The sequence below is a fragment of the Ranitomeya variabilis genome, chromosome 5 (assembly GCF_051348905.1).
Source record: "Ranitomeya variabilis isolate aRanVar5 chromosome 5, aRanVar5.hap1, whole genome shotgun sequence".
NCBI lineage: Eukaryota > Metazoa > Chordata > Amphibia > Anura > Dendrobatidae > Ranitomeya > Ranitomeya variabilis.
Window position 1 is genome coordinate 332,731,440 of NC_135236.1, and position 15,746 is coordinate 332,747,185.

The window sequence follows — 15,746 nt, forward strand, 5'->3', positions numbered from 1 at the left end:
TTAATAAACTTCTTGAATGTGGTTTTGCGCACCTTGAGGGGTGCAGTTTTTAGAATGGTGTCACACTTGGGTATTTTCTATCATATAGACCCCTCAAAATGACTTCAAATGAGATGTGGTCCCTAAAAAAAAAATGGTGTTGTAAAAATGAGAAATTGCTGGTCATCTTTTAACCCTTATAACTCCCTAACAAAAAAAATTCTTGGTTCCAAAATGGTGCTGATGTAAAGTAGACATGTGGGAAATGTTACTTATTAAGTATTTTGTGTGACATATCACTGTGATTTAATTGCATAAAAATTCAAAGTTGGAAAATTGCGAAATTTTCAAAATTTTTGCCAAATTTCCATTTTTTTCACAAATAAACGCAGGTAATATCAAAGAAATTTTACCACTATCATGAAGTACAATATGTCACGAGAAAACAATGTCAGAATCACCAGGATCCGTTGAAGCTATCCAGAGTTATAACCTCATAAAGGGACAGTGGTCAGAATTGTAAAAATTGGCCTGGTCATTAACGTGCAAACCACCCTTGGGGGTGAAGGGGTTAAATTATTAGGTAACAAAATACTTTTCTTACTTTCTATTACCCAGATCTACCACCAGGTGGCAAGGAATACTTACTAAAATATATAAAACTATATTTTGGGATTGCAGAGTGGGAACATTGCAGTGCTTAAAATGCAAAAGGAAAATTATTTATCTTTTTTGTGTCCTTCTTAAGAAGAGTTTTCCACTAATTCCACTTTTTTACTTTGTTGACAGGCGGCAGAGGTGATGTCACAACCGTAGTGCACGTCATTGCTACAGCCACCCTGCTTCTTCTACTATAATTAGATTGGTGGTCATTGCTATTTTTGACGTTCTAACTATAGTTACCTAAGCTACTGCAATGCCCTGCACATGGGTTAAAGCAACAGCAAATCAGCAGAACTATACTACATTTCTAATTGGAGGTATTTGCTAATATTCTTATTAAACCTGCTACATATTGGGATAGGATCTTGGAGATGGGAATACCCCTTTATGTTGCATTCACAATTAAATATTATCATAAATGGGTGTTCTTAACAATGCTTGTTTCACAATAATCTTGCAATGTAACGTGGCTGCTGTCACCTGATGAAGGAGTAAAATGCTCGTTCATTGTGTGAAATGATCTTTTTCGAACAGTAGAAGATCATTGCTCTTGACAGCGCATCATCCTGTATGAAAAAGACTTGTGCTGCCGAGAACATGTACAGCCAGCGACGTCAGTTCTTGTTCAGGGTCAGCTCGATAATATCTATGACAATGACTAACACTACAATGCTGAACATTATACTAGTACCATAGAAGAGAATGATGGCCCTTCACTAACATCTCTTTGATCTTCTCCTCCAAAAATTGGAGTGGATTTTCTGGACACATAGCACACAGTCCACAGAGTAGTGCCTGGGGGAAAAAAATAAAAATATGTAGGTTATTTATTATTAGGGTGAGTCAAAAATATTCCACACTCCAGTTATACTAAAATTTCTGCTGGCAATCACTGTGATGCAGGTTTGAACGTGTTCCGTCAGTGCATTTGTGACTGCGGTGCGGGAAACAGTGGCTGCCCCACTTATCAACAGGAAAGAAACAGGAAAGAAAAGCAGCAAGAAATCCTGAAGGTGTGCACATAGCCTTAAAGAAAGTTTCCAGCCTGCAATAACTCACGATGCCACCTCACCACCACCGGAGCTGCCACAAACCCCCAACCTACCATCTCCTTCCCCGGTGGGAGAACGCATCACGGCGTATGTAGAAATGGCACAGGGAGGGGAACAAGTCACCAATCTTCCCTTCCTGTGATATCAGTTATAGTACTGTGTGCATGCTCCCACTTCATAGTGGAATCGATGGGCCCTGGTCCTGGACTACTCTGGTGACCACCGATAAGGAGAGCAGAGACAATTCAGCTTGGTGTTTACACACTTACAATTTAGGATTCATACAGACAACATTAACAAGGGTATTAGGAGGCTGATACAGCCCTCCTCACCGTCTGGAACAGAATCCTGAAGACAGGTTCGCTTTCATTCATGTTGCTGTCAGTAGCGTAGCTACCAGGGGGCAGAGGGGGCCATCACCCCGGGCCTCTGAGGGGGCCCACCTGGAGCTACGCTACTGTAACTGCATCAGCGCGCAGCGCACCGATACAGTTATATTCTGCGACAGAGCAGGTAGACTCAATCTCCCTGCTCTGCCGCCTGGCCTCTATGTGGCCCCTGAGCAGGTGGGGGGCCCGATGCCAGCAGTGGGCCCCCTGCCTGTCATCACAAGGTTAGCTGTATCGGCTGGATTATGCTATAGATTCTGCCTATGGGGAGTGCATTATACTATATGGAGGACTATGGGGAGTGCATTATACTACAGAGTCTGCCTACGGGGAGTGCGTTGTACTATATGGAGGCTATCTAGGGGGCCATCATACAGTGTGGAGATTAGTGTTAGAGCTTTTTGGGGGATACTAAGGAGTCAGTATATATGTAGTGAGGGGACATTGGACTGTATAAGAGAGCATCATATTGTGTAGAGGGGAGCTTTAAAGGGGGGAGACTCGGGACATTATTAAATGTAAAGTGGGCACTTATTGTTATAGGAGAACTCAGGTTACTGTGACTATCAAAGGAGCACACAAAGGGCATTATTACTTTTTAGGGGCCAAAATGTGGGCACTGTTTTCTAGGGCACTTGCAGATAGAGGGGTGCTTTAGAATTTAGAAAGCACAGAGAACCACACAGCAGGTGCACTTATAGGGACACATACGGCAGCAGCGGCTCAGTATTGGGGTATCAGCAGGATGAGGAGTTTGTGCAGGTTGGGAATAGATGGTGATGGGGCTGGAATATGAGAAGTGAAACGTGTCTTTGTTGCATTCTCTGCAGCAGAGTCATGGCTGGAAGAAGTTGTCATGTCGGTCTGGGCCAGATGGAAAAGACGGGAAAAGTGAACGATTCCATCAGAAAGACCGTCAGCTGTAAGTCATTATCTGTAACTGTGCTGTAAGACTGGTATCTACCACTAACCATATAGCGGTAATATCCATGTTGATCTTTATATAGAGATTATCTTCAGTACAGCGCGGTCATCTGCTGAGGTTCTCCTCCACTATTAGGGGGCATCACCGAGTTGTAATCAAGGTTACCTGGTTAGGGGCCCACTCAGAAGCTTCGCCCCCCCCGAAACAAAACCCTAGCTACGCCTCTGGTTGCTATGCATTTGCCTGGCAGATCTGCTACATTTCCACAATGAAATAAGCAGCAAGCTTTTGTTGCAGATTTTACTCCCGATTTTCACTGTGGATAGGGTCCATAGAAATGTACCTGTACCGTATGTTCACATGATCTTTTCTATGTGGATTTTGTGTGAAGTTACCATTACGAGTTTTTTTTTTTAATAGTTTTTGCATATTCAAACTGAGCACAGAGGTATAGAGGGAAGACTAGATGAGCAGCCCGACCCTGATGATACAGGATGTGTTTCACACCGCCTCACCAGCCCAACCTATACATCTCCCATTCACTCTATCTGTATCACCCACATGTATGCTCCTATACATTGTGTCTGCTGCTAGCCAATATCTACTCTGCCCTGCAGGGCCGGACTGGCCATCTGGCAATTCAGGCAATGCCAGAAGGGCCTGTCTGGTCATGGGCTGCCTTATCTGCTACGTTGTTAACAGAATCGGTGTTCTCAAGACATCCATACTGTTAGCAGTTGTGATGGAGCAGAAAGTCACTGACTGTCACTTGCCCCGGCAGGCCATGGGAATCATTAGAAATATTGGTCTTGTCGTAATTCTTCCCTTCCTCCATCCAGGGTAATATTAGGAATATATCCCATCTGGTTCATCGAGATGGGGACTGCATGGGCCTGTGTGATTTCAAATGCCAGGGCTGAATTTCAGCCCCAGTCCGTACCTGCTGCCCTGCCAGGCACAGGTCACGTGGCCAGTACATGACTCCCCAGATGAGAAGATGGACATTACTTTGGATGACAATGGTATGATATAAAATCAGGGCATAACTGTAGAAACGGCACATTTCATGGGATAAAGACGATCTATAGCACAAAAGAATTGGAATTTTCCAGCCTGATCAGCTCTGCGGACACGTCACTGGTGTAATGCTCTTCCCTCGTCATCACATATACTATCAGTTCCACTAATTTATATCTATCTATATCTATGATCAATGTCCCTGATGCAGCTGCAGCCATCACATATACCATCAGCCCCACCATATATACACACACACACGTATATATATGATCTGGGTCCCTGATGCAGCTGCAGCCATCACATATACCATCAGCCCCACCATATCCACACACACGTATATAATCTGGGTCCCTGATGCAGCCATCACATATACCATCAGCCCCACCATATATATATACACACACACACACACACACACACACACACACACACACACACACACGTATATAATCTGGGTCCCTGATGCAGCTGCAGCCATCACATATACCATCAGCCCCACCATATATATATATACACACACACACACACACACGTATATAATCTGGGTCCCTGATGCAGCTGCAGCCATCACATATACCATCAGCCCCACCATATATACACACACACACACACACACACACACACACACACGTATATAATCTGGGTCCCTGATGCAGCTGCAGCCATCACATATACCATCAGCCCCACCATATATATATATATATACACACACGTATATAATCTGGGTCCCTGATGCAGCTGCAGCCATCACATATACCATCAGCCCCACCATATATATATATACACACACGTATATAATCTGGGTCCCTGATGCAGCTGCAGCCATCACATATACCATCAGCCCCACCATATATATATATATATACACACACGTATATAATCTGGGTCCCTGATGCAGCTGCAGCCATCACATATACCATCAGCCCCACCATATATATATATACACACACGTATATAATCTGGGTCCCTGATGCAGCTGCAGCCATCACATATACCATCAGCCCCACCATATATATATATATATATATATATATATATATATATATATATATATATATATATATATATATATATATATATATATATATATATATATATATACACACACACACACACACACACACGTATATAATGTGGGTCCCTGATGCAGCTGCAGCCCTCCGCGCAGGCCTCGCTGTTACCTCGTAGATGTGTGGCAGGGAGTGCTGCTTGATGTAGTTCCTGAGCTGGGCGTCTGCATTACGCAGAGATGCCATGTTACTGGGGTGTCACTGATTGCCACTCTAGTCAGTGCCCTGACACTGGCGTCTACCGTCTCTTAGCAACCACCCAGCCCTCGCTATAAGGGGCAAGCCACGCCCCTATAATCAGAGCTGTGAAAACTCCGCCCACTTACAGACAGTATAGGCGCGGGCTTCACACTAGTGCACACACATGAGAGCCGCGTGCTGTGACCCCAGACCGACGAGACTGCGGTTTATGACTCAAAAATCTGGAGACACGGTGTAATAGTCTGCTTGTCACGTGGTTAGTGGGCGGCAACGCGTCCTCAAAGCGACGTCACTCAGTCACGTGTTCCTACAGTTCAGCAAGCGGCATGGTTCGGTTTAGAACGTAAAATGTCGCACGCGGGGAAGCTGACGGCGGCCAGAAGCCTGCTGACCGCAGCGCTCGGTGCAGGAGTCTGTTACTGCCTGTACAGGGTGCTGGCTGCCAGGAGCAAGAAATGCGGGAGCGGCGCCGGTCTGCGGGACAGAGTGGCGGGAATGACGGTGACAGCGGGAGGGCGCGGGAGCCCAGGTGAGGGACGGTCCGTCCGTCCGTATACTCGCTAGTCACTGCTCTCTAGTGCGCAGGGGCGGACATAGAAATCATGGGGCCGCACAGCAGAAGTTGTACGTGATCCCCCCGCCCAAAAATCCTAATAATTCGGTGGGGTCACAGCAGAGCATAGCTCACAACATGGCAGCCCTTACAGCACAGAGTAGTTTTCCTCCCATTGAGGCCCCTAGATTCCCCCTTCATTTGCTCCATACAGTATGATGCCAACATAAGTGCTCCCCAAACCCAGTGTGATGCCCCCACAATGAATTCCTCCAATGTACCCTCCACATGAACTGTATGATCCAGAGGCGTAGCTAGGGCTTCAGTTCAGGGGGGCGAAGCTTCTGAGTGGGCCCCTAACCAGGTAACCGTGATTACAACTGGGTGACGCACCCTAAGGCCGGGGTCACACTTGTGACTCCAGTGTGAGAAACTCGAGCCTCAATACCCGGCACTGCCCTCGGGACCGGAGCGTGTGGCTGCGTGTATTTCTATGCAGCTGAATGCTCCGATCCGAAGCGCCGGCGGTAGTGCCGGGTATTGAGGTGAGAGACTTGCATTGCTGTCTCCAGTGTGACCCCAGCCTAATAGTGGAGGAGTACTTACAACTAGCACACTCCAATGGATGTTTGTTTAATATACATACAGTAGTCACAAACGTTTCGGTCTGCAATGGACCTTCATCAGTGTGCTACAGAAAAAAATAATATAAATGTGCATAAACAAATAAAAACAGAAAATAAATAACAAAAGTGTATACATCAAGGAAAACAAGGTCATGAATGGTATAGAGAAGACAACCGTCGAGTCCTACCAACAACACATATATGCTCAACAAACGTATTACAGGGTATATATATACATGAATAAATCCATAGGGATGAGTGCATATAGAGGAGTCTGAAGGAGCACGGTAGTCGTAGGAGGCAAGTAACAAGGACGAGTCCGTGTGGGAGAGGCTTAAGAATGAAGAAATTACATACCTAAATGTAATGGTACACATGGCAGGACCCCGGTGGTAATTAGTTAATTTGCATCTAAAGTGAGAAGGATATAGTGTGACATAAAGGATCGTAGTACCGATGTGTCATATATGTGAACTAAATAGGACTGTACCTACCCAAATAAAAAGAACTTTGCTGGGAATGTATATGCCAGTATTGAGAGGCAGGTCAGTCTGTGGAAGGAAATATATGCAGTCTAAATTACGTGGAGCTTGCCCGGGAAACATGCATCACATCCATTGGAGTGTGCTAGTTGTTAATATTCCACATATTAAGGTTTGGGAACCTATATCTGTGCACTTCCCCTTTTAGGCTGTGCTGACCATTTTCTATACCATAATAGTGGAGGAGAACCTCAGCAGATGACCGCACTGTTACTGAAGATAATCTCTATACAAAGACCAACGTGGATATTACCGCCATATAGTGGTAGATACCAGTGCTGCAGAACGCACAAGTCATTACTGCACCATTACAGATAATGACTTACCGCTGACGTTCTTTCTGATGGAATCGTTCACTTTTCCCGTCTTTTCCATCTGGCCCAGACCGACATGACAACTTCTCCAGCCAAGACTCGTCTGCAGAGAATACAACAAAGACATGTTTCACGTCTCATACTTTCAGCACTGTCCCCAATGGGACTATTCCCGACCTGCACAAATGCCTCACCTGCTGATACCTCAATGCTGCTGCCGTATGTGTCCCTATTACTGCACCTGCTGTATGGTACTGTGCGACCTCTAGCTGGTAAAACAAACATCTAGAACATAGTAATGCCATGTGCAAGTGCCCTAGAACACTGCCCACATTGTGCCCCTAGGAAGTAATAATGCCCTGTGTGCCCCTCTTATAGTCTCAACAACCTGAGTTCCCCTGTAACAATGAATGCCAGCTTTACATTTAATAATGTCCCTCCCATGTACAGCTCCCCTATACACAGTATGATGCTCTCCTATACATAGTATAGTGTCCCCACACAGTCCCACCTAGAATGCTAACCCATTAGTAGCCCCCAAACTGATGAGTCCAACACTGTACAAAGACCCCACATTATATCCCCATAGGCAGACTATATAGCATAATGTATTCCCCATAGGCAGACTCTAGATGGCATAACGCATTCCCCATAGGGAAACTGTAGATGGCATAATGCGCTCCCCATAGGCAAACTGTAGATGGCATAATGTGCTCCACATAGGCAGACTGTAGATGGCATAATGTGCTCCCCATAGGCAGACAGTAGATGGCATAATGCACTTCCCATAGGCAGACTGTAGATGGCATAATGTGCTCCCCATAGGCAGACTGTAGATGGCATAATGTTCTTCCCATAGGCAGACTGTAAACGGCATAATGCGCTTTCCATAGGCAGACTGTAGATGGCATTATGCTCTCCCCATAGGCAGACTGTAGATGGCCTAATGCACTCCCCATAGGCAAACTAGATGGCATAATGTGCTTCCCATAGGCAGACTGTAGATGGCATAATGTGCTCCCCATAGGCAAACTGTAGATGGCATAATGTGCTTCCCATAGGCAGGCTGTAGATGGCATAATGCGCTCCCCATAGGCAGACTGTAGATGGCATAATGTGCTCCCCATAGGCAGACTGTAGATGGCATTATGCGCTCCCCACAGGCAGACTGTAGATGGCATTATGCCCTCCCCACAGGCAGACTGTAGATGGCGTAATGCGCTCCCCATAGGCAGACTGTAGATGGCATAATGTGCTTCCCATAGGCAGACTGTAAATGGCATAATGCGCTTTCCATAGGCAGACTGTAGATGGCATAATGTGCTTCCCATAGGCAGGCTGTAGATGGCCTAATGCACTCCCCATAGGCAAACTAGATGGCATAATGTGCTCCCCATAGGCAGACTGTAGATGGCATAATGTGCTCCCCATAGGCAAACTGTAGATGGCATAATGTGCTTACCATAGGCAGGCTGTAGATGGCATAATGCGCTCCCCATAGGCAGACTGTAGATGGCATAATGTGCTCCCCATAGGCAGACTGTAGATGGCATTATGCGCTCCCCACAGGCAGACTGTAGATGGCATTATGCCCTCCCCACAGGCAGACTGTAGATGGCGTAATGCGCTCCCCATAGGCAGACTGTAGATGGCATAATGCGCTTCCCATAGGCAGACTGTAAATGGCATAATGCGCTTTCCATAGGCAGACTGTAGATGGCATTATGCTCTCCCCATAGGCAGACTGTAGATGGCCTAATGCACTCCCCATAGGCAAACTAGATGGCATAATGTGCTCCCCATAGGCAGACTGTAGATGGCATAATGTGCTCCCCATAGGCAAACTGTAGATGGCATAATGCGCTCCCCATAGGCAGGCTGTAGATGGCATAATGCGCTCCCCATAGGCAGACTGTAGATGGCATAATGTGCTCCCCATAGGCAGACTGTAGATGGCATTATGCGCTCCCCACAGGCAGACTGTAGATGGCATTATGCCCTCCCCACAGGCAGACTGTAGATGGCATTATGCCCTCCCCACAGGCAGACTGTAGATGGCGTAATGCGCTCCCCATAGGCAGACTGTAGATGGCATAATGTGCTTCCCATAGGCAGACTGTAAATGGCATAATGCGCTTTCCATAGGCAGACTGTAGATGGCATAATGTGCTCCCCATAGGCAGGCTGTAGATGGCATAATGCCCTCCCCATAGGCAGACTGTAGATGGCATAATGTGCTCCCCATAGGCAGACTGTAGATGGCATTATGCGCTCCCCATAGGCAGGCTGTAGATGGCGTAATGCGCTCCCCATAGGCAGACTGTAGATGGCATTATGTGCTTCCCATAGGCAGGCTGTAGATGGCATAATGCGCTCCCCATAGGCAGGCTGTAGATGGCATAATGCGCTCCCCATAGGCAGACTGTAGATGGCATTATGTGCTCCCCACAGGCAGACTGTAGATGGCATAATGCGCTCCCCATAGGCAGGCTGTAGATGGCATAATGCGCTCCCCATAGGCAGGCTGTAGATGGCATAATGTGCTCCCCACAGGCAGGCTGTAGATGGCATAATGCGCTCCCCATAGGCAGGCTGTAGATGGCATAATGCGCTCCCCATAGGCAGACTGTAGATGGCATTATGCGACCCCCACAGGCAGACTCTAGATGGCATTATGCACCCCATGAAAAAAAAAAAATGCAATACTCCTCTCAGGACATCGGGCGCCAAGTAATGACGTCATCATGGCCACTGTCAGTGTCTGCTTCAGTGACATCAGATTCAGAGGAGAATTGATGGGAGAGTGAGCTTTATGCTCCCTGCCTCATCAGTGCAGTCAACTGTATCGACCCTCCAAGTCACTGGACCCATAGCCGCCAAGTTGCGCACAGCAGGAAGATCGAGTCTCCCTGCTTTGCCACAGAATGTAACTGTATAGGCGCGCTGTCATGATCCAGGTCAGGGTTTGCCTCTTGTTTTTCTTTCCCTGGCCTGGTTATGGTGGGGTTAACCTTTCCTACCTCTCTTTGGTTCGTGGGTGGCTATTGGTGCCTTTCCTGGTAGCATTTGTCAGTGATAGTTCCAGTCTCTGGCTTGAGCAGCTGACCTGTATACCCTAGTGATCCTTCTGCCTCTGATTTGTGCCTGACCCGTTCCCTATCCCTGACTTTGTGGCTGTTCGGTTTCCTACAGTGTATGACTCGGCTTGAATTCTGAACCCTGGCTCCTGCTTTCCGTCTCTGTTACTACTTTTCCTGTCTGGCTTTGACTCTCTGGCTCGTACCCCGACTACATCTTCTGTCTCACGTTTTGGAACCCACGCTTCCGTCTGGCTTGTCTATGACCATGTGCATTGCTGTGACCTCTGGTACTTTGTCTTCCTGTTTGTTGCTGACCGGCCTGTCTGACTACTCTGCCGCCTCCTCGTGGCGCTCTGCGCTTTGCTCTGTGGTGCTACATGGTGAGTGCTATCTTTTTCCCCTTACCTGCACCCTCTGGTGGATGTTGCGTGCAACTGCCTTGCAGTTGCATTACACGTGCTGTGCATGTGGATACAGTTACAGTAGCTTAGCTCCGCAAGTATAATATAATGTTCTCCCCACACACACAGCCCTGCAAACAGTATTATGTCCCCCCCCCGTAGCCTTGCAAAACAGTATAATGGCCACTCCCCACGTACCCTTGCAAAAGTATAATGGCTGCAAACAATATACACAGTGTTTCAAATTATTATGCAAATTGGATTTAAGTGTCATAAAGATTTAATTGTTTTGTTTTTCAAATAAACTCATGGATTGTATTGTGTCTCAGGGCTCAATGGATCACTGAAATCAATCTTAAACACATGTGATAATTAGTTTTCCAGGTGATTCTAATTAAAGGAAAATTACTTAAAAATGATGTTTCACATTATTACGCAGGCCACAGTTTTCAAGCAATATGGGAAAGAAAAAAAAATCTCTGGTGCCCAAAAGCATCAAATAGTGCAATGAAAACATTAGATATTTCCCGACAACTTAAGCGTGATCATTGTACTGTTAAGAGATTTGTGGCTGAATCTGAGCACAGACGTGTACGTGCTGATAAAGGCATAATGAGGAAGATTTCTGCCAGGCAAATTCATCGGATTAAGAGAGCAGCTGCTAAAAAGCCATTACAAACCAGCAGACAGATATTTGAAGCTGCTGGTGCCTCTGGAGTCCCTCGAACCTCAAGGTGGAGGATCCTTCAAAGGCTTGCTGTGGTGCATAAACCTAAACAGTGTTCGCAAGCAGAAACGGTTGCAGTGGGCCCAGACATACATGGAGACTAATTTTCAAACAGTCTTGTTTACTGATGAGTGTCGAGCAACCCTGGATGGTCCAGATGGATGGAGTAGTGGATGGTTGGTGGATGGCCACCATGTCCCAACAAGGCTGCAACGTCAGCAAGGAGGTGGAGGAGTCATGCAAAGTATATAGAGTTTCTGACTGACAACTTTCTTCCATGGTATAAAAAGCAGAAACGTGCCTTCAGGAGCAAAATCATCTTCATGCTGACAATGCCCCATCTCATGCTGCAAAGAATACCTCCGAGTCATTGGCTGCTATGGGCATAAAAGGAGAGAAACTCATGGTGTGGCCACCATCTTCCCCTGACCTCAAACCTATAGAGAACCTTTGGAGTATCATCAAGCAAAAGATCTATGAGGGTAGGAGACAGTTCACATCAAAACAGCAGCTCTGGGAGGCTATTCCGACTTCATGCAAAGAAATACAAGCAGAAAACTTACAAGTTCGATGGATGCAAGAATTGTGAAGGTGATATCAGAGAAGTGTCCTATGTTAACATGTAACTTGGCCTGTTAGGATGTTTTGGAGTTAAATAGCTTTTTTGTTCAGTGAATGTGACCTCCTAATGCTGCAAATTCCACAAATGAGCATTTTCAGTTCTTTAAAACATATCAAATGTTTGACTTGTAGGATCGCTACTTCCAACAGGTGGCGCTATAGAGTTAAGTCCTCTTTTTCTCAGAAGAGGCAATTTGCATATTTAATTTCCCAGAGGAGCATTGTACGGCAAATAAGCCTCCTTACCTTGACAAGCCAGAGATGGTATGTCATTCTCCATAAGGAGAAACGATACCCCTTAGACCCCAGTCCAGAGCCTCTCACCTAGCCAAATCAGTTCTCATGCTTCGCACTGACGAGGGCCAACAGCCCGAAACACCGTGTCTGCGAATTGAGATACTGATTTGGCTTTTATCCTAAGTCATATTGCACGACTCGTTAAAGGGTTGATTGTGACTTGTAGGATCGCTACTTCCAATAGGTGGCGCTATAGAGTTAAGTCCTCTTTTTCTCAGAAGAGGCAATTTGCATATCAAATGTTTAGAAATTCTACTTTGCCTAATAATTTGGAACAGTGCATTTTGAGTTTTTATTCATTTTGGAGATTATACTGTTATCATTGGGAGGTTTCTTCAATAAAATTCGATGTATCATCTAATGGGCGATGACTTTTATTAGACTGACTGTCATTTGCACCGACCATTTAGGAAAATCCGAGAAAAATATCATTCGCGCAATAATTTGGAACACAGTGTAATGCCCCCACATACAAACAATATAATGGACGCCCCTCATGTAGCCCTGCAAACACTATAATGGCGGCCCCCCACGTAGCCTTCCATGTAGTATGATGCAACCTGACCCCTTGCACACAGTCCCTCTGAACAGTATAATGACCTCCATAATGTACTCATAAATACTCCTCTCCTCATTCCCTCACTGCTCCGGTCTCTGCAGCATGTTGTATGAAGCATCGCACAGCGGGCACGTTATAGTGATGTCATCACGCCCACTGTGCCGAGACGTCAGAGCTCAAACGTAGCAGATGGCTTCCTCTTGCATGATTGCTTTTAAGGGCTTTTTTTTTTTTTTTTGTGGGACAAGCGGTAGTTTTGAATGAGGCCATTTATTTTACCATATAATGTACTTAAAAAAAAGGGTAAAAAAAAACAACAAAAAACGTAAAAGTGGGATGAAATGGTGAAAAAGAGAATGCAATTCCGCCACTGTTTTTTGGGATTTGTTTTTACAGTGTTCATTATGCAGAAAAGATGACCTGACCCTATGATTCTCCAGGTCAGTACAATTACAGAGATGGCAAACCTGTACAGTGTGTGTGTGTTTTTTTTTTTTTTTTTTTTTTGTTAATGAATGAAAAAAAAAAAGAGGGGAGAGGGATTATTAAGCTCACCAGGTGCAGCACAATTGAGGCCTCCACCAAAAGAATGCGGTGCACAAACTCCAGTCCAGCAGCTGGGCAACAAGCAGAGGAAAAACAGCGGGTTCCAGCATCCACTTAATTATGTAGAGTTAAAACATGACTTTTAATGAGAAAAATTAAAATTTCCGGGGGGGAAGGGGAAGGTATTTTTATCTTTTTTTACCGTGGTTTAACACCTTTTAACGATTTTTAACATTTTTTCAACGTTTCTAACAGTTGTAATACATTTTTAACATTTTGGAATACTCCTCCAATTTCATCTAAGGGAACAATTCCTAGTTGTCTATTGCAACACTTTTAAATCATCTAATGGAATATTAATAATCTAGATATATTTTCCATACTTTTGGGATCGCCCAATATATATTTTTCATATTTTTGGGATCGCCCATTGGGGAGGGCGAGTATTATCCCTTCTTAGGCTATTTGTATTTTTGTTTTTAATGTCACATGATTTATTTTTAATCGCACGTTATTAGTGAATAAATAAAGATTTATTGCTTTTGTTTTAAAATTCTGCAGCAGATAGCATGTGTGGAGTGTTTATGCTTACAGTATGACACAATTTTGTGGCTTGATGAACGGTAAGAAATAGTAAAGGACTCTCGTTTTTGGAGAATATATATGTTTCATTTTTTATTTATTCATTTTTGGATCCATTTTGTCCATATGCACACCCGGTATGCAACAGCCATTAGAGGGTGATACAGACACTGGTTGGGGAGTCCGGGGTTAATAGGATGGGCGGGGACGTGCATATGGCTGTATATATTACAGAGGGGTGAAGGATAGCGGTAACCCTGATGAAGAAGAGCTTAGCCTCTTCGAAACACGTTGGTTAGACTTTCCTTTTTTCCCCCTTTCTTGGGGCGCTACGGCGATCCGTACTGTAAGTGACGTCACTAGTAGGAGGTGCCTACCAGCCATCTTTTTTCTATTCCTTGTGGTTTCCAGGAAGCGCTACCGGCCGGGGCACCCCTGGTCCCACAGTACGCGCCTCCATCCGGCACAGCTTGTGCCACAATCCCGGACAACTACAAGCATACCCCCAGAAGAACATTGCATGTAGTGCTTCATTGCCCACCACGAATACGAACGCAACCCCGGTACCTGTAGTCTGCAACCAGCACGCTGCAGTACTTCACACACGTAGGTAAGCTGATCAGCCTTAGTTATTTCTTTGGTGACACCATTGTAAGGTATGGTGTGGGCAGGTCGTTAGAGTGATTGTATCACTGCTGCTGTTTTTCCCTGGGGGAGTAGTGTCGTTATTGTGCTCGGAGCACCTTATCGTTGGACCATTCCGCTACCATTGTTGTTTTCTCCTTAAGCGTGGTTTCTACCCCATTTGATTCCATTAATAAATAACATTTCCCATATCTCTACTTCTTTAGTTTTGAAACTTTTTTTTTGTTATGATGTTTTATCCAATACTAGATGGTGGCCCGATTCTAATGTACCGGGTATTCTAGAATATGCATGTCCACGTAGTATATTGCCCAGCCCATGTAGTATATTGCCCAGTTACGTAGTATATTGGCCAGTGATGTAGTATACAGCACAGAGCCACGTAGTTTATTGCCCAGTTACGTAGTATATTGCACAGCCACGTATGTCACAGGTTAAAAAATAAACATATACTCACCTTCCGAGGGTACCCTTGTAGTTCTGTCGCCTGTGTGCGGTGCAGGCAGCAGCTTCCGGTCCCAGGGTGTGATGACGTTGCGGTCACATGACCGTGACGTCATGGCAGGTCCTTCTCGCGCAGGACCTGTGATGACGTCGCGGTCACATGACCGTGACGTCATGGAAGGTACTTGTCGCACACCATCCTTCCAGCACGGAACCTGCCGCTTGCATGGAGCGGTTACCGGAGCGTCGCGAGGAGCAGGAAAGGCGGCGTAGGTGAGTATATAATGATTTTTTATTTTTGTTATTATTTTTAACAGATGTTTTTACTATTGACGCTGCATAGGCAGCATCAATAGTAAAAACTTGGACACACAGGGTTAATAGCGGCGGTAACGGAGTGAGTTACCCGCGGCATAATGCGGTCCGTTACCGCTGGCATTAACCCTGTGTGAGCGGTGACTGCGGGGAGTGTGGAGCGGGCGCCGGGCACTGACTGCAGGGGAGTAGGGA

At 45.6% G+C, this 15,746-nt stretch overlaps 2 protein-coding genes across 2 annotated transcripts in view; one reads left to right on the plus strand and one right to left on the minus strand.

Annotated features, from left to right (window-relative positions):
* The window catches only part of FBXL13 (F-box and leucine rich repeat protein 13), a 377,146-nt gene extending 371,801 nt beyond the window's left edge, over positions 1 to 5,345 (minus strand). The window contains exons 1-2 of the mRNA XM_077264721.1: positions 5,210 to 5,345; positions 1,334 to 1,437 (exon numbers count right to left, since the gene is read on the minus strand). Coding sequence (XP_077120836.1) covers positions 1,334 to 1,437; positions 5,210 to 5,284 — 179 coding nt within the window. The 5' untranslated portion in view covers positions 5,285 to 5,345. The remainder of the gene's footprint in view (positions 1 to 1,333; positions 1,438 to 5,209) is intronic.
* Positions 5,346 to 5,422: 77 nt separating this feature from the next.
* The window catches only part of ARMC10 (armadillo repeat containing 10), a 29,228-nt gene continuing 18,904 nt past the window's right edge, over positions 5,423 to 15,746 (plus strand). The window contains exon 1 of the mRNA XM_077264730.1: positions 5,423 to 5,828. Within this exon, the coding sequence (XP_077120845.1) occupies positions 5,648 to 5,828 (181 nt within the window). The 5' untranslated portion in view covers positions 5,423 to 5,647. The remainder of the gene's footprint in view (positions 5,829 to 15,746) is intronic.